Below are 22,072 nucleotides of genomic sequence, written 5' to 3' on the forward strand. Positions count from 1 at the left end.
TGTTTTTTTTTCCTAGACTGAAAATGAACAGGGTGATAATTATGATCTCACAGCCCCACTGAGAGGATCAAATGAGAAAATACATTCAAATACTAGCTAGGACGTTTATGAGTTCTGTGAACTTGGGCAAATCGGCTAGCCTCTCTGTGCCTCAGTTTTCTCATCTATAAAATGGGGGAAATAATAGAATCTACTTCATAGGGTTGCTAGACAATGTTAGGAGAGTGTCTGACTATGAGTATTTGCTAAATAAAATGAATAAATGTGAAAGAAATCTTTGCAAAGTATAAAGTATTTCTTTCTACAAATATCAGTTAACATTTTCTCCGGGACTATCTATGTGCACATGTGGTAAAACTCGGTAATTGTTAACCAAGATAATGGGCTTCTGAGAGTTCATAATACTAGTCTCTCTCCTTTTGGGTATATTCAGAAATTTTAATATTCATATTTCTTAACTAGCAAGGTGATACTATACACATCACAAGCTATTCAACCTCAGTTTCCCTTTCTATCAGTTGGAAATGGTGATGCCCAGGACAGGCAGACATTGGGAAGAGCTTTTGAAAAGCAGAGAATGATATTCTAATGTAATGGCTAGTGCCTGTCCATATTTGGGACAAAATAACAAATTCAATAAGTAGTGTTTTGTTGTCTTTTGTTTTCAAAGAGCAAGAAAGAAAAGGGGAGAAGAGACAGCTCAAGCTGTCTCAGAACCAAGATTTCCAAAGCAGTGCTCACTCCACCTCTGACTCCAAAGGAATGGAAACAAACCAACATGCCAAAGGCATGGCCCTAAAGCCAAATAAGGGGCCCACAGGCAGAGGCATTCCTTTTTGAGGGAACAGAAAGTTTAAGGAAGGGGGAACTTTAAAGGTTGCTCCTGATGTAAAGAGTAGGAGATCTCCTCCTACTCCAAGGACTCACTTGAGCAAGCATCATCGCTGCTAGAGGCCCAGGTCCAGAAGCAATGCCGCAAAGCAAGATGGTGCCACCCACAAGCCTGGCATAAAGTCGAAGCATGTTGTCTTTAATCTTCTATTAAGGAAGTGTCCAAACAATGCATTAAATCAACACTCCTTGTCACCAAACGCATCCCATTACATCTTCTCCCAGTCCCCACGAGACCTGGCACCCTTCCGACCAGGCCCTGGTCCTGTGTTTTGCTTTTGTGTTGTCGACCAAAGGATGTTTGGATGAGCACTGTTTACTCCTTTGACCAGCAGGGTCTTTATTTAATCCTCTTCAGGCCTCGCTCTTGGCTGCCTCCACGAAGATGGAGTAACCTCTCTGTGCAAATAGGGCTGACCTCTTGGGATCAAGATGCTTAACTGTCAGGGACCCGAGAGGCCCTCCAAATGGCTCACCCAAGAAGAGTTTACGGGTTTGTTTTGCAGTGTCCTGTAAAGTACCCATTACAGGCACTTATTGGAATTGGATAAGAACAGTTCAGGGAAATGGGGTACTATGTTTACTACTTCTGAGAAAAATAAAGAAGTGGAAACCAGTTACCACGAGCAACCAAACCCATTTCCGATAGCAACAAGTTTCTGGTAAATCACCACAGTTATCAGATTAACGTGAAGGGAAGGGCCAATGCAAGAGGCAATGGTTCAGTTGTACAGATAAACTTTGGGGATAAGACACAGGAAAAGTGAAGAAAAGAAATCTCTAAGATCACAGGACTTATGAAAATATGCTTAGAAAAAGGGGAGTAGGTGGGCTATCCCATGAATAAAATCAAACAAAGAAAAAGCAAAGACCACAAACCAACCTGCCCTAAAGGTGGGTTCTTGGTCCCTTTTAGGCTCCCAGTAACTCTGATAAACCTTGACCAATGTTTCTTAGCATCCTAAAGCACAAATCACAGTGAATGCACAAGTCAGGAAAGTTAGAACTTGGAAAGTCCTCCTAGAACATAGTGGACATACGTTGTCCTGCACTGCCCAGCAGCCCTGCCACTTTCTTGGGAAAACAGTGCCAAATTTACATTTAGAGAAATGTTCCCCTCTTGCTGCATGCTTACTGGGCCCACCTGGAGTCAGTCATAACAAGTCAGGACAATCAGGTCTCATTTCACTGAATTTCTAGATGAGTGACACCGGTAAAAATGGCTGGAGCTGAGACACACCATTGGTGGTGCCTGAAGATGATGTTGAAATCTCAGCCTCTGCTTACTGATGCTGAATTGAACCTCAGAGACAGAGTTTCGGGTGAAGTAGAAAGAACAGTGTTACTGCTGTGCCAGGCAAAGGGGACCACAGCAGGCTCCTACACTTGAAAACCATGTATCCCAATCCGGATGGATTTTTTTTTTTTTTTTTTTTTTTTTTGGCTGCTTTGGGTCTTCGTTGCTGCGCACAGGCTTTCTCTAGTTGCAGCTCGTGGGGGGCTACTCTTCCTTGTGGTGCGCAGGCTTCTCATTGCGGTGGCTTCTCTTGTTGCGGAGCACGGGCTCTAGGCACGTGGGCTCAGTAGTTGTGGCTCACAGGCGCTAGAGCGCAGGCTCAGTAGTTGTGGCACACGGGCTCAGTTGCTCCACGGCATGTGGGATCTTCCCGGACCAGGGCTCAAACCCATGTCCTCTGCATCGGCAGGCAGATTGTTGACCACTGCGCCACCAGAGAAGTCCCCAACCTGGATTTGATGAGGGGTTTTATAACAGTGGTTCAAGGGTGGGGTCGCTGACAAGATCAGGGTGTACACACAGGCCTGCACTCCCTTAATCCCAGGTCTCAGGTCTCCTAATCTTGATGAGCTTCTTGGGTCCCTTTAATCTCGCCTCAGGCAGTTTCTGGGCTGCTCCTCCCTTGATTAGCAGCTGTTCGAATCTGCCTTTTGGAACTCAGGGAAGGTCATGGAGGCTGGAGTCTGGCCTACAAGAAATGGGGAACAAAAAGGCCTCCGTGCCCGGGAGCCCCACAGGGTCCTGCTCGGTTTCAAAGAGACTCTCTATGAATTCCTAGACCCTGTCCTTTTCAAGCCCTAGTCCTTCAACTTTTCCCTCACTCTATGTGTTGCCTCATACGCTTCCCATAAAGTTTTTTTGGAGGGGAGGGGGACTGCTGAATAAATGGCAGAGTCTACTGCAACAAAAGATCTTTACATGTCACCCTCTCTGTTCAGTGCTTACCCCCATTCCATTCTCATGGATGAAAAATTGGAAAAAGAGCAAAAGCAACTTCCCAACATCACAGAATTATATTTGGCTTCTAAACTCGTCAGTCTAAATGAACGAAAGCTACCTAAACATCAGCATCAGCAGTAGATAAGCCAAGACTTAGGCCATCCAGACACTCCCAAAAGGCAGAGAGGAAGGATGTTCATGCAAACTCATCAATGAACGCTTTTTAAGCAGCATAATATGGTACAAACTGCGGGGCACGTGGCCTCGGGAAGACCAAGTTCCTCCTGGCTTGAATTCATCACGTATTTGCTCTGGATTCTTGGCCAAGCTGCAGTGCCTCTTCGGAACACCCACTCCACAAATATTTAATTGAGGCCAATCATGTGCCAGGCACTGTGCTGGGGGACGTGAAGGAGGCAAGCATAGCTTTCCTGCCCTGCGCATGGCATCTCGTTCATGAAGATGAGAGGAGGCTGAAGGGCGGCAGCTTATGCCACCCCAGACATGCCACTTTAGCATAAGGATCATTCTGAGCTGAAGGCAGCTGAGAAGAAGCAGATACAAGAAAAGCTCCTTGCCCTCCTATTTGCCTAAAAGCGGGTCATCAGTTCTCAAAGGTGTCCCTCCTCCTCTCTCTACCAGGAAGGACAAAAGTTAATCACCAGAGACAACTTTAGACCCCGTCAGCCTGGAGACGGCACCAGAGGAATCCACACAACAAACTTTAAAAACTAGCCTTTATCTATCATTTCCCAAATATTTACCTTCCCACAGTGTACGGCCTTTAGAAGCCTAAAACCTCTTTCCTTTTTCCTACCATTTCTCTACAAACTTATTGTTCTTTGTTAAAGATGCTACAGAAGCCTCAATTCTGTGTCACTCATTTTTCTCTGGGTATCTCCCATGTATACATGTTAATAAACTTCTGTTTGTTTCTCTTTTGTTACAGGGTATCCAGCCGAGAACTTAGAAAGGAAGACAGAAAATTATTTCCTCCTTTCCAAAGTCATCTGTGAAAGTACTTTGCAAACACTCACAGGCCACACAGAAGGTAGGTATTACTCTTTGATCCCTAGAAACCAAGTCTCTATATTACAACCTATCTTCCTTCCTTCCTAGAACTGCTGCAAACCACAGCTGCAATCAACTTCCAATTTCCCCTAACAAGCTGCCTACACAGCGTCGGAGGAGGGGTGCCTGTGCATGAGTATGAGAGAGAGAGAGAGAGAGAGAGAGAGAGAGAGAGAGAGAGAGAGAGAGAGAGAGAGAGAGAGAGAGAGAGAGAGAGAGAGAGAGAGAGAGAGAGAGAGAGAGAGAGAGAGAGAGAGAGAGAGAGAGAGAGAGAGTGTGTGTGTGTGTGTGTGTGTGTGTGTGTGTGTGTGTGTGTGTGTGTGTGCGCGCGCGCGCGCGCGCGCGCGCGTATGTTGAGCACAGAGAAAAAGGGCCGCCTAGGGATCAGGGACTCAGTATCCTCAACACTGCTGATCTCCTTTTCCACAGCCATATTCCTATCACCACATAACTGAAAGGCCAGTTTAACCTTCGCATTCTTACCCAAGCCCCAAAGCCAGCATCGATAAGAGATCACGAGTTTCTAGAATACAAGGGGTCTGACATCTTTCCCAACACTTAGATCTCCTCCTTCTCTAGCACTCCAGTCTTCCTCCAAAGGAATCCCTTTCCACGACTTGTCCTTCCTTTCCTGGGAAGGGGGGCAGGGGGGCGGCCTTGGAAAAAGAAACCAAGCCTGATATAATGCAGTCATTATAGCCCCTTTGGCCCATCTAGACCTCTCTCCAGGGAGACTGATGCAAGAGGAGAAAACGTGGGGGCTGCCAGTTTCCTGCAAACCCGTAACCTCGGGGGTAAAAGAAGGAGGAAAAGCGGGCAGTGGGGCACATGGGAGCCATGGAGAGGACTGGAAGGGAGCCATAAGTACAGAAGTCATAAAGACCCATTTCTCCTTAAACTGGCTCAGGAAAGCCTGGCCCAGCTCCACCCACTCAATGATATCATTGTTTTCAACAAAAGCTGGTTTGAGAACCCGAAGGGAGACCCCCAGCGAGGCCTCACCAGTTCCTGGGAGATCAATCAAGTGCTCAGAATTGTAGATAAGGGGGGAAGTCTATGTAAGGGTGCAAATTACAGAGATAACCAGGGTAAGGACACACTTCGCTTCTGCCAGGACTTTTAGGGTCACGGAAAGAGTATAGGATGCTACTTGTCACATAGATTTTATCAGTGGATTCCCCACCACCAGAGCTGATGACTGGAGATTATTACCTTCAACTAATGAGAAAACTAAAGATCTGAGAAGTGGCTTATCCGAGGTCCCACCACAAACTAAGGACAAACACGGGGACTTGTACCACTGTCCTGCTACTTACTCAAGCCTGGAACCTCAGATTGGCCTCTGAATCCATCCCCTTCCTCAGCTCATATCCAACCCATCTCCCAGTCTCCATGATTCCACCCTATAAGTATCTCTGGAATCTGTCCCCTTCTCTCCATATCTGCAACCACTTCCCTATATTAGATCACCATAATTACCCCCTCAGATTAAAATAAAGCTTTAGAATGGGTCTTATTACTATCGCCAGTCTTGCCCTTTCCAATCCATCCTCCACACTGTAGTCTAAGTAATTTTTCTCACATGCACTTTGGATGCTGTCACTATCTGGCTTTTAAAATTTCTTCATCGGCTCCCCATTGTCCTCAAGATACACACCCAATCCTTTTAAGGAGCCTACAAGGCCCTTCGAGGACTCGCCCCTGCCTACCTGGACAACCTCTTCTCTCACCGTTTCCTTCTTCTTCTTGCTCTCTGCTCTAACCACAAAGAACATCTTTTCATCATCAACAAAGGCCTTAGAGCCTTTGTTCCTGCTACTTGCCCTGCGTGGAGCCCATCCCCCTCGTATAAGCCACAACTCTACCACCACCCTACTTCTCCTTTTACTTCGCTTCCTCCTAGAAGCCTTCGCAGGCCCTCAATCCAGGGTAGGTTCCCCTTCCCCATGCTCCCATGGTACCTTCTACTTCCCCCAACATAGCCTGTCCCAGACTGCTCAGTAATGGTTGGATTATCTCTCTCCTCCACCAAGCTCTAAGCCTCATGATGGCAAGCTGTGTTTGCTTGCCGTTACTCTTCCAGGAATACTCAGGACCTAGCCCAATGCCAGCCACCAAACTGGCACGCACAATATTTGCTAAATGAAGGAAGAGAAGGTAAGAGAGAAAGGAAGTTAAGAATTCCCAACGAGTAACCCAGAGCTCAAGCCCTGGAGACTCAATACACTGGAGACTCTCGTCAGAAAAACCACGGGTTCTCTGACCCAATACCTACTCCCAGTTGAGTTTGAGCAAGACCTGCAACTTGCTCCAGGGAGCCCAAAAGCCTATTCATTTAGCATCCAAGGTATCAGCCAAAGGTCTGTGTATGTCACTGAGTTCTAAACAGAGAAAGAGTAAAGGTTACATTCTTAAAATCAGAGTATCTCCTGGGCAAAATGTAAACGTGGCTTCATTCTCAGGACAGAACCAGTCCAGAGGCCTCAGAACTGGCCTCCTCCTGTAGACATTTCCCCGGGGATGATCCTGCCCCATGTCCTAAGCACCAAGGTTGGAGAGTAGAAATCCAGCTTCCAGGGAGTCTGCATGAAGAGCCTAGGCACATCCTTGAAGGTGAAAACAGAGGTCTGGAAGGTGGGACTTCCAGCACATCTCCCAAGTCCTAATGTAGATCCGTCCCGCCCACCAGACCCTGCTTCTCAGGAGACTCTCCCAACTCCCCGAGTTATGAAGAAGCCATCTTTGCCTTGGGCTCAGCCCCTTGCAGTCCACGGCTCCATCCGCCAGGTACACCTCCACCCACTGGGCTCAGCCCAAATTTCCCTTCGACGGCGAGGGGTTGGGGAAGAACTTCTTCTCATCCGAGGTGCAGAAAACACAGCTCAGCTTTAAATTGCACCTCAAGCCTCTTTCCTAAAAATACCCCATCTACCTCTCTGACAATATGGTTTTACCAGAGGCAAGAGAAAGCCCAACTCAAAGTCAAAAATAAGAGAACAAAAAAATTTGAACTCTAAGCCACTCAAATCCTCAGGTAGCCCAGCTGTGGAAGGGAGAGAAACCCCTTTCCCACTGCCACATACCACTCTTCTGAATTACAATGATTTGGCTAGCTGGAATCCTGAATTCCTAAGAGCTTATTAGCACTCCAGTTTTGGTTCCCCTAGATCCAGACCAAATATTTATATATTAATTTCTCAGTCTGAATTCCTTTCTCGTTCTTCCACTCATCTCTCTTCCCTCCCTCATCCGAAGCCTCCCCTCCTTGCTCCCACAAGACAGAGCTCCAAGGTACCCTCCTGAGGGAAGTTTTCTCTAACCCCCAGGGAGAAATTCCCCCTTCCTTATCACCTCCTCAGCACTTTACTTTTAACGGTATTAAGTAAATTTGTAACCAACCTCGGATTATGCTGTTTGAGCATTTTCTCTCCCTTAGAGAGTAAACGGCCAGAGGGCAAGGATATGGTCTTTGCATCTGCTCCCTACAGCACCAAGCATAGGACTTTACACACAGGTGCTCAATCAATATTTGTTGAAATCAACACTACAAAGCTACAGTAATCAAAATAGCATGGTGTTGGCACAAAACAGACATATGGATCAATGGAACAGAATAGAGAGCCCAGAAATAAACCCACACACCTACGGTTAATTAATCTTCGACAAAGGAGGCAAGAATATACAATGGGAAAAAGACGGTATCTTCAGCAAGTGGTGTTGGGAAACTTGGACAGCCACATGTAAACCAATGAAGTTATAACACACCCTCTCACCATACACAATAATAAACTCAAAATGGCTTAAAGACTTAAACATAAGACCTGACACTATAAACTCCTACAAGAGAACATAGGCAAAACATTCTCTGACATAAATTGTACCAATGTTTTCTTAGGTCAGTCTCCCAAGGCAATAGAAATTAAAAGCAAAAATAAACAAATGGGACCTAATCAAACTTACAAGCTTTTGCACAGCAAAGGAAACCATAAACAAAATGAAAAGACAACCTTCAAAATGGGAGAAAATATTTGCAAATGATGCAACTGACAAGGGCTTAATTTCCAAAATATACAAACAGCTCATACAACGCAACAACAAAAAAACCAAACAACCCTATCCAGAAATGCACAGAAGACCTAAACAGACATTTCTCCTAAGAAGACATACAGATGGCCAACAGGCACATGAAAAGATGCTCAACATCACTAATTATTAGAGAAATGCAAATCAAAACTACAAGGAGGTATCACCTCACACCAGTCAGAATGGCCATCATTAAAAAGTCTACAAATAACAAATGCTGGAGAGAATGTGGAAAAAAGGGAACCCTCCTACACTGTTGGTAGGAATATAAGTTGGTGCAGCCACTGTGGAAAACAGTATGGAGGTTCTTCAGAAAACTAAAAATAGAATTATCCTATGATCCAGCAATTCCACTCCTGGGCATATATCCAGACAAAACTATAATTCAGAAAGATACATGCATCCCTATGTTCATAGTAGCGCTATTCACAATAGCCAAGACATGGAAACAACCTAAATGTCCACTGATAGATGAATGGATAAAGAAGATGTGGTACACACTGCTATTTTTAAAATAGATAGCCAACAAGGGCCTACTGTAAAAAAAATTAAAAATTAAAAAAAAATTTAAAAAGAACTATATGTCAGTAAACGTTAATAACATTAAAAAAAAGATGTGGCATACACACACACACACACACACACACACACACACACAATGGAATACTACTCAGCCATAAAAAAGAACAAAATAATGCCATTTGCAGCAACATGGGTGCACCTAGAGATTATCATACTAAGTGAAGCAAGTCAGACAGAGAAAGACAACTGCCATATGATATCACTTATATGTGAAATCTAAAATATAACACAAATGAACCTATCTATGAAACAGAAACAGACTCACAGACATAGAGAACAGACTGGTGGCTGCCAAGGGGAGGGGGGGTCGGGGGAGGGATGGAGTGGGAGGTTGGGGTTAGCAGATGTAAGCTTTTATAGAATGGATAAACAACAAGGTCCTACTGTATAGCACAGAGAACTATATTCAATATCCTATAATAAGTCACAATGGGAAGGAATATTAAAAAAAAAGAATGCATATATGTATAACTGAACCACTTTGCTGTACAGCAGTAATTAATACAACACTGTAAATCAACTATATTTCAATTTTTTAAAAAATCTGCTGAAATCAAACTTGTAGAGTGGAGTCAAGTTAGCTCTGGTTTATAAGGCAGGAGATCCATCAACTGATGAACAGATAAACACAATGTGGTACATCTATACAGTGGAATATTATAAAGCAATAAAAAGTAATGAGGTACAGATGCATGCTATACAACTTGGATAAATCTCAAAAACATTACACAGTGAAAGAAACCAGTCACAAAAAACCAATATTGTATAATCCCATTTATATGAAATACCCAGAATAAGCAAATCTATAGTGACAGATAGCAGATTAATGGTTGCCTAGAGCTGATGGCGTTGGGGGAACGTTGTGGGTAACCAGTCATATTAGTTTGCTAAGGCTGCCTTAACAAAGTGCCACAAACTGAGAGGTTTAAAAAACAGGAATTTATTGTCTCACAGTTCTAAAAGTTAAGCCTAAGATTAAGGTGTTGGCAGGGCCATGCTCCCTTTGAAGTACTAGGGAAGGATCTGTTCCAGGCCTCTCTCCTAGCTTCTGGCATTTCCTTGGCTTGTGGCCACATAACTCTAATCTTCATATGGCATTCTCCCTCTGTGCGTGTCTGTGTCCAAATTTCCCCTATTTATAAGGACACCAGTCATATTGGATTAGGTGCAATCCTACTCCAGGATGACCTCATCCCAACTAACTACATCCACAATGACTATCTCCAAATAAGGACACTCTGAGGTATCAATACAAGGGGTTAGGACTTTGACATATGAATTTTGGGGGGGGGGGACATATTCAATCCATAACACTGCTAATGGCTTCTTTTTGGGGTGATGAAAATGTTCAAAAATTAGAATATGATGATGGTTGCACAACTCTGTAAATATACTAAAAAACATTGAATGGCATATTTATATAAATGGATCAGCTGTATGGTATGTAAGTTACATCTCAATAAAGCTGTTAAAAAAAAAAAGCAGGAGAGTTGGGTTTAAAGATTCTGCCCAAGCTCAATAACCAACCCATTGGTGAGAGTGTGTGAAACAAATTCTCTCAACACAGGTGGTGGATTTAACTTACAGAGAAGCCAAAGGCAAAGTGCCTTTATCTACCTGTTCTGTGTAAATTCCCTGTGACCCAGTGATTCACATCTAGGAGGTGATTCTCTAGAAGTACCTCTCAAAGAACATGAAGGTGTCCACTCCAGCACTATTTGTAAAAATGAAAAAAAAAAAGAAAAGAAAAAAAATAGTTTGAATGCCCATCAATATGGGGTGATTAAATTGATCATGACATCTTGATTATTACTGAATCTGAGTGATGGGTATAAGGGATTCATTATATCATTCTCTCTACTTCTATGTGCATTTGATAATTTTCCATTATACGAAGTTCTAAAAGTTAATTATGGCATATGCATACAATGTACCATCATATAGCCGTATGATCTCAAAAATTTACATGGAAATGTATCCAAAATATACTCCCATACTGTGTTGTATGAACGTAAAATGGTACAGCCTTTGGGAAGGAATCTGTGGAATGGGAGGTACAATTTGTCAAAATTTAAAACATTTTAGACATATATGCTATATGACCTTGCAACTCTATTGCTAGGTATTAATCCTACAGAAATACTTGCAAATGTACTCAAAGATTATGTATAAACCTATTACTGCAGCATTATTTGTAATAGCAAGAAATTAGAAAACTGTCTATTAATAGGCAAATTTTTAAATTCCGGTTCATCCATTCAGTGGAATCCTATGTCATCATTAAGAAGAATGAAATAGGTCTATAATTATGCTAATGTGGAAAGATATTGAAGAGATAAAATAAAAAAGCAAATTATAGAATGGTACATAAAGTATGATCTCATTTATTTTAAAACTCTATTACTTATGTAATTTTTTGCTAGAATTTTATTATCAAAGTTTCAAACACTCCAAAAGTTCTTCTGTAAATTTTTAAAAATAATTGATGATTGCCCATGTTATATTTCCAAATGAAAAAAAAAATAGGTAATAAAACTTAGGATATAGTATAACCCCATTTGGATAAACTTACATGGAAATTTATACAGGGTTAAAATAAAAATCCATATGAAACAGTATGTTCAGGGTAAATGTTCACTCACTGGATGCCAGCTATCGTTGTTATCTTAAGGTAAACAGCCTGATGGTCAAGGGTTCCTCAAACTCAAGAATCAACTCTCGACTTCCTCCAAGTACACAGCTTCCCTTCGCTCTGACAAGGGTCCATCTAAGGCCAACAGGGCAGCTGACAGCTTCCTCCCATTCATTTTACCCTGTGCTCCTGCTGAAGGGCCGCCAGGAGAAATAAGCTTGAGACAAAAGAAAACCATGGACATCCTTCCTGGCTACACAGGCAGCCCTGGCGGCGGGTCCCTGAAAGGAGATAGAGCCGGAACTGGTGAACAAATCCCAACCTCCTTATCAGACAGCTCAGAACCTTGCCAAGGGAGTGCCCAGGCACTGATTCTGCAGGCAGAGACAAGAGGTACAGTTTGGCCGCCTGGAGAACACTGCACAGCTGTATTCTCGAGATACAGTTAGGTCAAACTGGGCACGGCAGGGGAGCAGAATTGAGTTTCCTCCCAGGGGCAATGGGTTTTAAGGTCATCTTCCTAATTACATTTGGAAACCAGCTCAGGGGAATTCCCTCTTACTTCATTCTTAAATGTTTTTCCCATCCTGCAAAATACAAATAATAGCAACTATTTATTGGGCTCTCACAGTGCACCAGGCACAGTGTCCTTTAAGAGAACTGTGTTACTGAATATCACATGACACCTGATGAGGTGGCCACTATTACGAGCCCCATGATGTGGATGAGGAAACTGAGACTTGCATAGGTAAGCAACTTGCCAAAGCTTACGCCTCCAGGAGGTGCAAGGAGCCAGCCTGACTCCTATGTGCCTGGATTGCAGCACTACAGTCCACTGAAATCCAAATTCTAACCTAGGCCTAGGGAAAGGCAGGAGGAAAAGGAAGAAGTAGGGCAGAGTAACAGAGAAGTAACACCAGTGTTCATCGAAGAAGAGCATACCAAGTAAGGACAGGGCATCCAAGAGGCAGTATGAGGCCACAGCTAAGACCCCGGGCTTGGAGTGCCCTTCCCACCCAGATGTCCTTGAACAAGTCACACGGCTCCATGCCTCAGGGTCCCCATCTGCCAAACAGGACTAACACAGGTACCTACACCTCACAGGGTTGCTGGGATGATTCAATTAGAGATTGCACAACAGAGCCTGCTACATAGGCATCTCCTATGTTGTAGCTATTACTACGGTTGACGATATCATTCTTCCTATCTGACCATCATTCCTCAGCCAGAAGCCGCCTGAAGGCAGACTGTGCATCAGACAACACGAGCTGGAACTTAGGAAACGCTGATGAACGGTAACCACACATGCTATGTCTCAATATGTTTTTCTCTTGCTACTCTTACTTGAAGACAGTCACAGGGGCCACATGCAATGCTTTGCGTCACCAAGACACTTTAGAAAACATCCGTTCTTGACTCTGCATTAATGAAACTTAGCATGTACTGAAAACCAGCTTATTTACGTGCCACGAGTGATACTATGCACAGCGTAATACATTATCGCTGGGACTTCCCTGGTGGTGCAGTGGTTAAGACTCCACGCTCCCAATGCAGGGAGCCTAGGTTCGATCCCTGGTCAGGGAACTAGATCCCACATGCATGCCACAACTAAGAGTTCACATGCCACATCTAAGAAGCCCCTGTGCCTCAACTAAGGAGCTGGTGAGCCAAAACTAAGGGGCCCACCTGCTGCAACTAAGACCCGGCCCAACCAAAGAAGTAAATAAATAAATATATATTTTTAAATACATTATTGCTAAGGCTCACAAACCTGGTGTATTTGTTTCCTGTGCCTGATGTGTAACAAATTACCACAAACTAGGTGGCTCAAAACAACAGAAAGCTATTCTTTCATGGTTCTGGAGGTCAAGAGAGTGAAGTTAAGGTGTTAGCAAGGCTGCACTCAGTCTAAGAGATTCCATTCCTGGCCTCTCCCAGCTTCCAGCGGCTGCCTGTATTCCTCCGCTTGTGGCTACATTACTCCCATCTCTGTGGTCACACTGCCTTCTCCTCTTCTGTCTGTCAGCAAATCTCCCTCTGCCTTCCTCTTACAGATATACTTGTGATTGAATTTACAGCCCACCCAGAAAATCCAGAATTATCTCCCCTTCTCAAAATCCTTAATATAGTCACACTTACAAAGATTCTTTTCTGCCACGTAAGACAGCATAGTCTCAGGTTCCAGGAATTAGAATGTGGGTCTCTGGGAGGGTGGGGAACATTTTTCAGCCTGCCTCATCCCGCAATGAAGTTATTTCCCATTTTCTATGCAGGACATAGAGTATAGTATGAAACAGACAGACCTGAGTGTGACTCCTGGATCTGCCTGACATTGAGTGAATTACTCAAATTCCTCACACTTGAGTCTCCCCATTTATAAAATATGAATACTAATATCTTCTAAAAAGAGTTGCTATGCGGATTAAATAAGATGGCATGTGAAGTGCCTCTGCACAGTGCCTGGCTCTCAGTAAATGCTCACTAAGGAGTGAGCGTTATCGTGAACACAAATGAATAAACAACATTCAGAAGGCAAGTGACTTGCCGAAGGCCACCTAACCAGAAAGTGTCAGTGCCTGGAGCTGAATCTGGGTCTCTCTGGCACCAAAGCCCAAGCATGTTCTACCCTATGGATTAGGCATTTCGGGCTTATGTGCTCACAGCCTTAAGAGGCAACACATCTAGGTTATTTCAATTGTGGATGCTACTTCATACTCTCTTCCGGCTACTGTACAGCTGCATCCCTTCAGATCACCACTTCTAGTTACTGGGACTGAGTTTACACAGTCTACCCTAAGAAAGCAATATCATGTTTCCAATGATTTAGAAATACTGGAGACCCTGCTTATGCAGGGGTGCGGTTAAGAGTTTGGCTTGTACAAAATCACATCAGATTGGCTGGCAATCCATTTGGTCTGCAACTCCAGGGGTTCTGGACAATATGGGAATTATAACCGAAATCCATCTCCACCTACAAAGCTACAATTGGAAACTGCATTTCAAACAGGACCATGAGGTCTCTCTGGGGCAAGGTGCCTAGCCCAGCACTTAGAATTTAAATCCACCTAGGCATTCGCTGCCTCAGAGTCAACGCAGCAGGGTTAATTCCAGTTCCTGATACTTCAAAAAAACGTTTGAAGAAAATTTCAGACACTCACAGGGAGCTCTCTTCAAATTCTCATGTCCCCACCCATCCATCCAACCGTTTCCTCGGCACCGGTCTCCTCGGGTTATACAACATCGGCTGCGGGGAATGGGGAGCCCAGCTGTGTGCAGAGTTTGGAGAAAACATTCTGAATACTTTAGCTCTGCCAAATACTTGGTCAAAGAACGATATCCTCTAATTTCTTAAGCCGTGTGTATTTTAAGTGAAATGTAATCCATATGTCTGTGACTCATTTAAATGCACTTCAGTGAAGCATGGTTCACCAAGAGCGCTGGGATATGTCTAAGCCTTTCTTAAGCTTCTCTTTGATCCAGGAAATTGAATTCTGCCAACGACAAATGAAGCTCCTGACAAGAGAGGGGCTAAGAGAGCTGTCCTTTATCCTAGATAAGATGTTAAAATCTATTCCTCACCCAGGAGGAAGCCGGGGAGAACTCCACAGCCTGGGTGATATGCAGAGTTTTGCTCCAGATCAGCTACACAATTCCACCAGGCCTCCTTGGAAGAGAGGTGCGGCAGCAAGCGGTGGTAACCTACCCCGTCTACTGCTGAAAACACTCCTCTTCTGCCTATTTCTCCCCTTCTTGGGTCCTCCAGTATTATACAACTCAAATAGGAATGAAGGGGGAAAAGCCCAGGAGCTAGATCACTCCATTAGCAGTGAATGTTAATTTTCCAGGACAATTAATTTTGTTGCTTGATTTCCAAGACAACAAAAGCAGTCTCCACCCCTAAGATATCTCTGAGGGACTGGTAAGAAGTTAGAGATATGAAGTGAGATGAAAGTCGGAAGTAGTGGTAGGTACAATCATCAGTAAACCTCCAAATGCCTAAATTCTGCCTTGACCATTACTATTCCCCATGAGGTCTGGAGGTAGATATGCACACAAAAGAAAACAAATATCCATTCTTATTAGCTAGCCTTATACAAACAGGATTTCTCTTTCGCTGAGCTGGAGCACAATGAATGGGGTGAGACCAAAGGACATCTCTCCTTTTCCCAAGCCAAAACCTAAATCTGGCATCATTTGGACTCAAGGAAGGAAGTCTACTGAAGAGATGAGAGTTGCAGAATGTGCTTCAGAGACTAGCAGAGAGAAGTATATAGATGGCCAGAGATCCTCTGGGCACAGCGCCCACTGGCTGAGCTGCTCATTTGCTTTTGAAGGTGATCTTGTAATGTAGTAATTGAGCCAGTGAGCATCCTGCAAGCAGGTTCAACAGTTCAGTGTGCCCTCCTCTTGGGAGAAAGTGGAGAAGGGAGAGAGCCAGGGCCTACATCTCCCTGGAGGCGACCAACTCCCCAGATGCCTACAGCTAAGGAAGATTCCATTTGATTTCAGCAAACAAACTGTTGTCCAATAGGGTTTCTGGATTGATGAGGCAGTCCTCAGAGCCTGGGGGAAATTACGTGGAGAAAAAAATATTATGGATTTATACCTCAAAATTGTGGGTTGTGGAAATAGCAGCCTATAATTTCTTCCCTGTAATTTCCCTTCTCGTGCTTACGTTGCCTAAACGGTGGGTCCTGAGCTATCAGTTCATCCCCAACTTCAAGGTCTGTGGTTTTGGGGGTATTTGCCTTTATTCCACTGTCCCCTATTTCCAGGAATGTCTACAGAACTGGAGAATAAATGCCCTGAGGCAGGGACCTCTTTTCCATTTTCCACTTATGTGGTATCCTTTCAATAGGTAGCACAGGAAAGGCTTTTAGAACCCAACTGGGACAAAACCCTCATTCGACAGATGAGAAAGTTGAGGCCCAGGAGGGCCAACTGGCTTGTTGACCAATTCCACATTGTCTGTCTCTGAGCTCAGTACTCTCTCCACTGTACCACACAGCCCTAATCACAAGTCAGGTTCTCCTAACGACAGCTATGTACCAACAGTGGCAAATGATGGATAGGTGTGAGTAAATGTAAGACTAGGGAACATATCAGAGCAGAGTACTACCTTCATCACATACAGGTGAGTCTACAAAAACACGTGTGGAGCAACATGTAGAGTATAATCTCATTTCTGCTCCTCCCTCAGCACAAAAACAGCAGCCTGGTGTGCTTCTGTGTGATTGTGCCGATGAGTATCTACGTGCGTGCTCTCACACGCAGAGAAAAGGTCCATGGCAGGCTCACCAACTGTTCACAGGGGACTCTCCTTGTGGGTGGGAGACTTTCATTCTTTCACTCATTATATTCTGGTATTGCTACATGTTTTACAATGAGCACGTACTGCTTTTGCAATTTAAAAAAGCACAAGCTAGAAAAAACTAGTGGCTGCCATTTACTGGGTATGGAGTACAAACCAGGCACTGTGCTGACCCCCTGACGGGCACCATCTCATTTCATCCTCCCAGCGGCTCTACGGTGTGGGACTCTTATTATACCCCAGATAGGGAAACTGAGGCTTGAAGAGGACGTACAGTTAGTAAGTGGCGAGTCAGGATCTGAACCAGGACCCTCCAACATGAAAGCCGCATTGAGGTTAGCCCTACGATGTCACTCTATTCCACCTGCACTCAACAGAGAAAAGAGTGTGTGTCCCCCACGGGAATGTCATCCGTTTATCCGGAGTTGCTTCACAGCAGAAGAAGGCTGCCAGCTGCTGTGCTATGGAACTAAGGCACCTTGGGGTGTCTGCTGCCTGAGCTGAAGGCCCATTTGCTGTGCCCCTCTCTCCTGGCCTAACCCCCATGTTCCTCCATCCTCACTATGCTTGGCTATCTCTCCATGTGTGAATTCCATTAGAGGCCTGCTCACTGCTATTTTGGGCCATGCATTAGCACATGGGCTTTGATTAGACGAGAGAAGGCCAGACACTTCAGGATGATGAAAAAGAAATTAAATGTCCTCTCCCTCCCCTCAGAGTCCCAGAAGCCCTTGTCCACAGCTCCTAGGAGGCCTGAGAATCCAATATATGAGGAGACGTACGTGGGGGCAAGGGGAGGGAATGGAAACCCTCATAACCTATTAGGACCTTTGAACCCGGCTGTTCTTGCTCCTTGGAACTGTCATCTCCCCGCTGTCCACGTGGCTCACTTCCTCGCCTCCTTCAGGTCTGGACTCAAATATCAATTCACCACCAAGGCCTGCTCTGGCCACCGTTCCCAGCACCTCCCTCCTGAACCCCTGCTCTCCAGAGCCCTTATGTTCCTTTTGTTTCTGCCACAGCAGTTGTCACTGGACATACTACACATTCACTTGTGTATTTATTGTTCCCCTCACTGAAATATAAGATCCAGGAAGGCAGAACTGTTTTATTCACAACTATATCTGCAGTACCTGCACTGGTGCCTGGAATGCTACAGATGCATCCAAGAGGGAAAAGATAAATGAACCAACTGAGGAAGCTGAGAACCAGAGCCTGAGGATCACTTAGCACAGGGCCTAGTTTCCCCCTCAAATATCACGGGATTATAAAAACTTTATAATTTTGATAAAATGTGAAAAATCAGAAAAGCAGCACCACCACCCCCCAAGCTGTTTTGAATCCAGACTTGCACGCACCATGAATGAGAGGGCTTTTGGGAAGTAAACACACTAGGAAGTCATGTGCAGTTGGAGTTCCGCTTGCTAACACATGTTCAAAAACAAAAAGCCCAATTTAGACGAAAATAGCAGGAAGCCATCCCCAGGGATACCTGGTGAGGTCATATTGCTTGGCTCTGCTGCTTCCACTTTTGTCAAGTCTTCTGCCTGCTGCCAATTCAAGGACGCCAGGAATCACATCCAGGCCACTGCTGATCCTTGGGAAACAAAAGAGCTCCAGGCAACAGACAACAGAACCCCATCTCCAGGCTCTCCCCTGGAACCTCAGTGTGGGACCGTAAAACATCACAATAGTAGTCAACTACTTACTGTGTTCTCTGTAAGCACTTTGTGTACATCACTGTACTCAGCCCTCACAACCACCCATATGAGGCTGGTGTTACTAGTCTCATTTTTAAGTGGGGACATTGAGATTCTAAAAGACGCAGCAATATGCCCCAGGTTACTCGGCTAGTAAGTTGAAACTAGGTTTCTGTGACTCCAAATCCAAGAACACAAATGATCCTCATTTCACCTCTCTCATTTACTTGCTGTGTGGCCTTAGACAAGTGCCTATCCTTCCCTGAGTTGAAGTTTCTGCTTCCATGCATAAGACTGCTGCACTCAGTGTTTTCTATGGCATCTTCACGCTCTAACTTCCTATGACCTCTTGCAAAGAGTCCAAAATACGAAGGAAAGATGAGTCCTGGGATCCCTGCTTGGCTAGTCCAACTCCAAAGGATTTGCCCATGACACTAACCCCATCACGTAGGCAGCCCAGAGGAAGCTGAGGGGTCAAATGCCCCAGCTGGTGGCAGAATAGGACAGATTAGACGGAGGTGGCAATAGGGAACAACAGACTAGAGCTAGAGGGTTAGGGCCATGAGAAACTGAAGAAGGCCCCTGAGAGAGACTAAAAACAGACCCTCTGGGGGCCTTTCCTGCAAGACCAAAGGAAGACAATACAAGGAGAAATCCCAGGCAGATTTCTGGGCCTGCACCCTCTGCAGACACAGCCAGCTGGGTCTATTCCAGGGAAATGGGACAAAAGGAACACATTCTTGGGCTGGTTTTACTCCAGGAGTAACGTAGGAGGAAAGTAGCAAAAATGATTGAGATGCCCATCTTTCTGGCTTCCCGAAGGCCACCACATTCTGGAGGCAGAGGAAAGACTCGGATGAAGCCCGTTACTGCACAGGCTGCTTAAGTCATACTTTTACTGCACTTCCGACACCACTCATCCTCCTCTGAGAGTGTCCAAAAAGCCCAAATTTGGAATAATTTATATTCTTGCTTTCCACCCAAGCTTAGCAGTCATTCCCATCCTCCTGGATATGGGAAGGTCCCTATCCATCGCCTTCTTGGCAGGGATGCGTGTGATTACTCATCTGCTTCCAAGGGACTCCGGAGGCTGCCAAGAGGAGACAGGCAGTTCTGAGAGCCATGCAGCCTTATCTGCAAGGTCTGTGCGGCAGAATGTAAGTGGGACTGTTGGTGGGGAAATATCAGAAGCCCTCAGAGGACCCCGGCCAAGTAAGGAGAGCTCTCCAGTGGCCAAAGCAGATTGGGAATGGCCAAAGAATGGGCAAAAGACACAGCCGTGCCTTATGTCTATTCACCTGCTCGATAACGTGAATCAAGATACAGCTGCACTTGATGGCAAATCCATGTGGAAATATTTCTGAGCCAGGCAGCCACCCAAGAGGAGTGAGGTTAGGAAGATGGAGGAACCAGCCCGATGAAGCCAGGATACTGCTGACCATATGCCCTTATTGGCAGGAGCTCAGATGCAGCTGACCCAGAATGGACAGAGCAGCCAGGGTGTGAGCATCAAATCCCAGAACACTCCACCTTGCCTCTCTCCTTTCTGCTGTTTTCCTCTAATCTCCTTCACTTCCTGCTGTGCGCTGTGCTGGAGCTAGTAAGACAGCTGCCAAAGTCCTCCAGCCCATCCCTCCCTTCATGTCTCCCACATACACACACTCACACACACTCACGTGCAGTGAATTCTAAGAGGCCCCAGAAATACAGCCTGAGGAAATTCAAGGAAGACGTTAAACAGTCCACTAATTTCACAGCAAGTCAAGAGACTGTGGAAATGCTGGCTCTGTAAGATGCTCCCCACAAAGGAACCCTAGCTTGAGAGCTTGGGTCACTTCGCTAACTGTTTCCTTCCAAAACAGCGGCACCTGCGTCCGGCACTGACATGCAAGTGGGTTGTTTCATTTCAGACAAAGGAGAAGTCCACTTACTCATTCTTCTCCAGGTCCAGGATCAGTTCTCGCCCCTCGGCCATCACCCTGAGCTCAGCTTTGAGTGGATGCTAAAAGCAACAACAAAAGAATGTCAGTTCCTAAAAGCAGGGGACGAGGCTACCAGGAAGGGGCGCACGATCTAGCACAGGGCTCTGACCTGGATCCACAGGAAGTGGATCGACAAAAAAGGCTCAATCTCATTTCCAGCCCAAACGTGAAATATCTTCACTCCCAGAAGGACCCAATTCCCCTCCCCCATCTGCATTCTCCTCAAAGACAAAGGAGAGAAACTCCAAGCCGAAATGTGGTTTTAAGCGCCTGCATGCAGGCCTGGTAAAGGCAAACCCTGAAGAACACGATCTTGGAAGACAAATTCTGAGTGGAGTTAGATCTGGCTTCAAGTGCTGGCTCCGACACTATAGTTGTGAATTGGGCACATTACCGAACCTCCCTACAACTCAGTTTCCTCATTTATAAAACAGAGGAGTAAGAGTCAACTTTATGGGGATCTTGTAAAGACTAAGTGACATGGTAAATGTAAAGAATTTATTACAGTGCTTGGCATACAGGAAGCCCGTTACATGTTGGCTGTTATCTAAAGTACCAGGGAAAGCCTCTTCATCATGGTCTCGTATTTTATTTTATATTGGCTCTCAGTTTGGATACCCCTCAATCATCTCAGAGGAGACAACTAGAAGAACCTCCTACTAAGGTTTTAAAGGTCTGAAAGATACATTTTACACACAGGAGAAAATTTGCTGAGGGCCGAAGTAGCTACACACCCAGAATAGACCATTTAAAGTATCATACAAATGGCCAATAAGCATAAAAAACATGTTCAGCATCACTGGTAACTTTCCCTCACCCAAAAAGATTTTTTTAAGATATCTTTTAAAAAACCAAAGCAACAAAGATTTTTTTTAAACCATAAATCACAATGCAGTGGAGTATACTATAGAATGGGCACTCTCACACCCTACCAGTGAGAATTTCAATCAATACTGGCTCACCGGAAAATAATCTGTCGGTGTGGACCAAGAGTTTAAAAATGTTTAGGCCCTCTAACTCAGAAATAGAAGATTCTACCTGAAGGGAACAAATGGAAACACAGGCAATGCTTTATACACAAGGATGCTCATTACTTACAATAATGACTAATGAAATAGAACCTAAATGTCCAAAAATAGGAGAATGGTTAAATAACTGATAATCCATTCACATGACAAAACATTACACAGTCACTAAAAATGATGACTTTCAATAATTTTTAAATTATCAAGAAAGTACATATGATAATGATTAAGCACAAAGGTTTAAAACATAACATTGTATGTTTTATTCATTCACACTTTTGTAAAGGGACTAAAGTAGAGAGAAATAAACCAAAAGGTTACCATAGTTACTTCTCAGCAGTGAGAACATGAGTTAATTCTATTTTGTGCATTTTTCCATGTCTTTATAAATATATATATATATATATATTTTTTTTTTTGGACTGCGTTGGGTCTTCACTGCTGCACACGGGCTTTCTCTAGTTGCAGTGAGTGGGGGCTACTCTTCGTTGCAGTGCACGAGCTTCTCACTGCAATGGCTTCTCTTGTTGTGGAGCTCTAGGCACGCGGGCTTCAGTAG

The 22,072-nt window shown here is 44.5% G+C and overlaps 1 protein-coding gene across 2 annotated transcripts in view; it reads right to left on the reverse strand.

Moving 5' to 3' along the window:
• Positions 1–22,072, reverse strand: part of ADAM19 (ADAM metallopeptidase domain 19) — an 88,808-nt gene that overhangs the window by 60,975 nt on the left and 5,761 nt on the right. For both annotated transcript variants that reach the window (XM_067732390.1, XM_067732389.1), the window contains exon 3: positions 20,438–20,508. In XM_067732390.1, the coding sequence (XP_067588491.1) occupies positions 20,438–20,508 (71 nt within the window). The remainder of the gene's footprint in view (positions 1–20,437; positions 20,509–22,072) is intronic.

Source organism: Pseudorca crassidens, chromosome 3, assembly GCF_039906515.1.
Source record: "Pseudorca crassidens isolate mPseCra1 chromosome 3, mPseCra1.hap1, whole genome shotgun sequence".
Lineage (NCBI taxonomy): Eukaryota > Metazoa > Chordata > Mammalia > Artiodactyla > Delphinidae > Pseudorca > Pseudorca crassidens.